The sequence below is a fragment of the Austrofundulus limnaeus genome, unplaced genomic scaffold, assembly GCF_001266775.1.
Source record: "Austrofundulus limnaeus strain Quisiro unplaced genomic scaffold, Austrofundulus_limnaeus-1.0 Scaffold740, whole genome shotgun sequence".
In the NCBI taxonomy this organism is placed as follows: domain Eukaryota; kingdom Metazoa; phylum Chordata; class Actinopteri; order Cyprinodontiformes; family Rivulidae; genus Austrofundulus; species Austrofundulus limnaeus.
Window position 1 is genome coordinate 18429 of NW_013953142.1, and position 4496 is coordinate 22924.

The following is a 4496-nucleotide window of genomic DNA, read 5'->3' on the forward strand; positions in this document are numbered from 1 at the left end:
ACTAAACTGAGCGAACAGATTACTAAACTGAACGAACGGATTACTAAACTGAGCGAACGGATTACTAAACTGAGCGAACGGATTACTAAACTGTGCTCACGGTTTCTGCAATTCGTGCGCACGGATTACTAAACTGAGCGAACGGATTACTAAACTGTGCTCACGGTTTCTGCAATTCGTGCGCACGGATTACTGATATCTGGAGGGTGGTTGTGTGAACTGTCGTTCATCAGCTCAGAAAGTGCTTAAGGAGCATTTTTTGTTCACAAAAGTCAAAGTACAGCACAGAAAATGTTGGACTTTGAGTATGTTGCACAGTTTTTGCCCCTCTTTCAGGCAGTTTTGGTACTGGGTCTCCTAAAGGCTGTTTCAGCTCTGATCGGATCATCACAGGAAGCCGCTTTCTGCCCGTGGTTACAGGATGTTTAGTTTCCCTGACAACGGGGAAGTTTTGCTAAAGTTAGCCAGCTGCCTTCTCAGGGTTATATCACAAAAGTACTGAATAGATTTATGTCGAACTTTTAGGAAATGAGGAAATGTTTATTACTCTTTCAAAAACATTTATTACACCACAGAAACATCTGAATAAAGTTTGAAACATTTCAGAGTACGAGCGGGGCTGCGGCTCCCATGATTGTCGTTCTGCAGATGAAGCTCGCCACACGGGGACATTTCTCGACAGCAAGCCGCTTGGAGGTTTTCTCCAGCTGTTCTCAGATGTTTATTCTCTTTCACAACAGAAGGGGGGGACGGGAGGGTGGAGGAGGCTAACCTCCGTTTCAGGATTCATTTGCCTGCAAAATATGAAAATAAATAAATAACCACGTCGGATTTTGTTGAAACTTTCAGGGACATTCTGTGGCTAAAAAGTGTGTTGATGAGAACACGACAGTGCCTTAAGTTTATATAACAACAGATCCACTGAATTTATCTTGCAGATGTGGCTTCATACGGTTGTGTTCTGAGGCAAGGATTCGAGCAACAACTAACCCCGAAACAACAAGTTGTCCCGGCACTCACAGTATTCACTTCCTGTTTAGCCTTTCACAATAAAACCGGATACAACAAAACAGATTGTGCAACACACACCATGCGTCCAACCTGTCGACACAATCTGCGCGCATTGATTGCAGAAACTGAGCGCACAGATTAGTAATCYGTGCKCTCAGTTTAGCAATCCGTGCGCACAGATTTCCGGTGGCTGTTTTTCTTTTTTCACCACTGACCCCCGGCGAGCTCCGTAGGTATTCTTTCAGATCTAAGTGCATCAAAACCAGAGTTTTTTTACAAGCTAAAATTGCTAATGCAAACAACAAAATCAGTCCCAAACTGGCCTTTGCTCTTGACTTATTCTGTAAATGTAATGTTTGTCAAATTCAAAAAATGTAAAGTATGAAAGTATTTTTATTGTTTTAAGAAAATGCCTTGTTTTTTCCAGCCATGCACCTTTGCTACATGCACATCTGGTCATTTTTTATAGGRGTGCATAAGTAGATTAGTTCAGTTAGTGGTTGCTATGGTGATTCCCTCTGTTTTGCTAAGTAAGATAAAGAGGGGCGGGATTACACGGAGTAGAATTCTGTTCAGAAAATAAAATGAATAGAAAAGTAAAATTAGAAATATTTAACCTGACAGCAAAAGGTATCTGTGCCCGTTTTGGGCCAAATACTGGACTGCACTCAGAAACTGTAAAAAGAACCAGGTTATATCTGTGCCAGAGGTGCTGTATAACTGCTGTATTTGGCCCAAATGTGGCCCAGATAGAGAATTTTTATTTAATTTTTAGACTGATTTGATCTAGACTGATTTTGAYTGTACTTCAGTTTCCTCCAACAGACCAAAAACATGGCTGTTTAAGCTAATTGGTAACTCAAAGTTTGTTTGTGTGTTTCTATATGGCACTRTGATAKACTTGTGACCTGTCCGTGGTGTACCCCATTTGTTGCACAGAGACTGCCRGAGATTTCAAAGAAAATGAATAAAGAGTTAAACTGTGTTTGAAATAAAATCGGCAACCATTGCACCCATTCTCACTCTTATTTTCCTTCTAGATGCGCAACACCCAGATTGACCTGCTCGAAGAGGAACTTCGCCTGCTGAAAGACGACATGCAGGACCGCAACGCCAAAAACAAATCACTGGAAGACGCTCTCGCTCGGTACCAGCTGGAGCTGTCCCAGTCCAAGGACCAGCTGCTGTCACTGGAAGAGGTGAAGCAGAGCACGGTGATGCAGTGCAGCGCCACCAAGGACAGCCTGAACTCCACTCAGAGTCAGCTGGCGGACCTCAACGACGAGGTGGCGCGTCTCAAGTACCTTCTGGGGGAAGAAAAACGGAAGACAAAGCTGGCAGAAGAGCGCTACACAAAGCAGCAAGAAGAGTATGAGTTGGTGCTGAGGAAGAGGCAGACGGAGCTGGAGACAGTCAGCTGGTCCAAGGTGGAGGTGGAGAAGACTGTGACAAGTAAGGAGCTTGAGATTGAGCAGCTGCGGCGGCAGCTGAATGAGGAGACAGCAAGGGTCATGGAGCTACAGAAAGATATTTCAAAGGTAAGGAGTCATTTCAGTAAGGAGATCAATAACTTAAAGCTCAGCTACGAATCCCACATCCAGAGCAGTCGCACAGATATTCAGAGGCTGGCAACACAGAGGGATGATGATATAGCTGAGCTCCAGCTGCAGTATGACAGGATGGAGGCAGAGAGGAGGAGTCTGGAGGAAGAACTCAGGAGGCTCAGGATTTCCATCAAACAGACTGAGGACCTCAAGAAAAAGGCCGAGGATGAGGCTTGCAGTCAGCGGGCCTTGCTCATAGAAGAAGGACGCAGGAGGAGAGAAATGGAAAGTCAAATGGAGTTACTGATAAGTCAGAGGGATGAGGAAATCAACCAGTACAGAGAGGAGCTAACAGAAGTCATGAAGACCCTGCAAGAGAGAAGTGACCAACTAATTTATGTTAATCACAGTTTAGAGGAGGAGACCCGCAGGAGAGAAATCACAGAGGAAGGGCAGGCCGTGCTTGAGCAGTCTTTAGCAGCGGTGCAGGTGAAACTAACCAACTCCTCAGTGGCTGCAACCCAGCTGAAAGAGTACGAGGTGGATCTCCAGCAGGCACATCTACAGCTGGAAAGAGAAGGCAAAGAGCGGTACAGAGTAGAGCAAAACCTGTGCAGGTTACAGGGACGGGTCAAAGACCTGCAGGCTGTGAGGGATAGTCTCGAGAGTCAGGTGGAGAATCTGAGGCAGACTCACCAAGAGGAGGTGAGCAGGAGAATACAGGTGGAGACAGAGCTGGAAAAGACCAACGTGACTGTAAAAGAATACACAAGTACCATCGCCCAGCTGCGCCAGAACCAGGAACAAGTCAGCACGTCAGCGAAGAGACGGGAAGAGGAGCATCTTAAATTGAAGGAAGAGCTTGAGAAAAGCTTAAAACAAAACCAGAATAATGCAGAGCTGAACACTCAGCTGAGTGTCGAACTGAACACACTGAAGCAGCAACTTCTGCAGGAGCAGGTCCGAGTCAAAGAGGCAACTCTCAGAAACGAGGGTCTTTACAAGACTGTTGAAGAGAAGAGTACGGCACTTAACAAGAACACTGCTGAACTCCAGAAGCTGAAGGAAATGGTAGAAAAACAAACCAAAGAAAGGTTGAGGCTGGAGGAAGATCTGAAGACAGCGCAACAAGACAAAGAAGAACTCCTTAGATCCAAAAAGGGACTGGATGACGAGCTCTCCTCTCAGATTACCGCCTTGGAACTGCAGCTGCAAGCCAGCCAGCACAGCAATGTAGACCACCGCAACCTGGTCACAGAACTCTCCTCTGAGCGCGAGAAACTGAAGCTGGAGGCAGAGAAAATACAAAAGCAGGTCACAGAGGTACATGGACGCTTGCCACTTAGATATGTGCTTAGCTGCCTCTGTAGTGTAGCCTTTTCTTGCATGCTGGAACATCCATAGATCTTTTGCTAAATGCCAAAGAACTGCAATTCAAACACATACGCCTGTACGTGCTTGAATGACTGGCATTTGAACTACTTGCATGCAAACAATCTGTGCCTCTTTGTTTGCCRACATCCTCATCCCGTTGTCTACCTCCCAACATTGTTTCAGAATGCATGTTTGAGGATTTTAATTCTTTGATTTTTAGGGATCAACATCATCGGTTTGCCTCTGCCGCCAGTCTTCTGCTCTGTTTGATTCCTGTTTTACTGTTGTGTTGTAGCACCTAAATTATACACAAGATGCATTTTGTGAATCTGTAAAACAACACTAAGATACACTTATTTTGTAAAGCGACACATTGAAGTAGTTATTGTTGCTTATATATTTGTACTGTTTTGCAGATTTTCTGAATACCGATAGTATTTAGAAAAACATCTAGCATTACAATTTGGCTGCTATACAGCGGGTAAAATAATTATTGAACACGTCACCATTTTTCTCAGTAAATATATTACTAGAGGTGCTAATGACATGAAATTTTCACCAGATGTC

General features: G+C 44.5%; 1 protein-coding gene across 1 annotated transcript in view; it reads left to right on the top strand.

The window, feature by feature from the left end:
- Positions 1-4496, top strand: part of LOC106532266 (desmoplakin) — a gene marked incomplete at its 5' end in the record, with an annotated part of 31951 nt that overhangs the window by 10559 nt on the left and 16896 nt on the right. The window contains 1 exon segment of the mRNA XM_014028289.1: positions 2052-3878. Within this exon segment, the coding sequence (XP_013883743.1) occupies positions 2052-3878 (1827 nt within the window).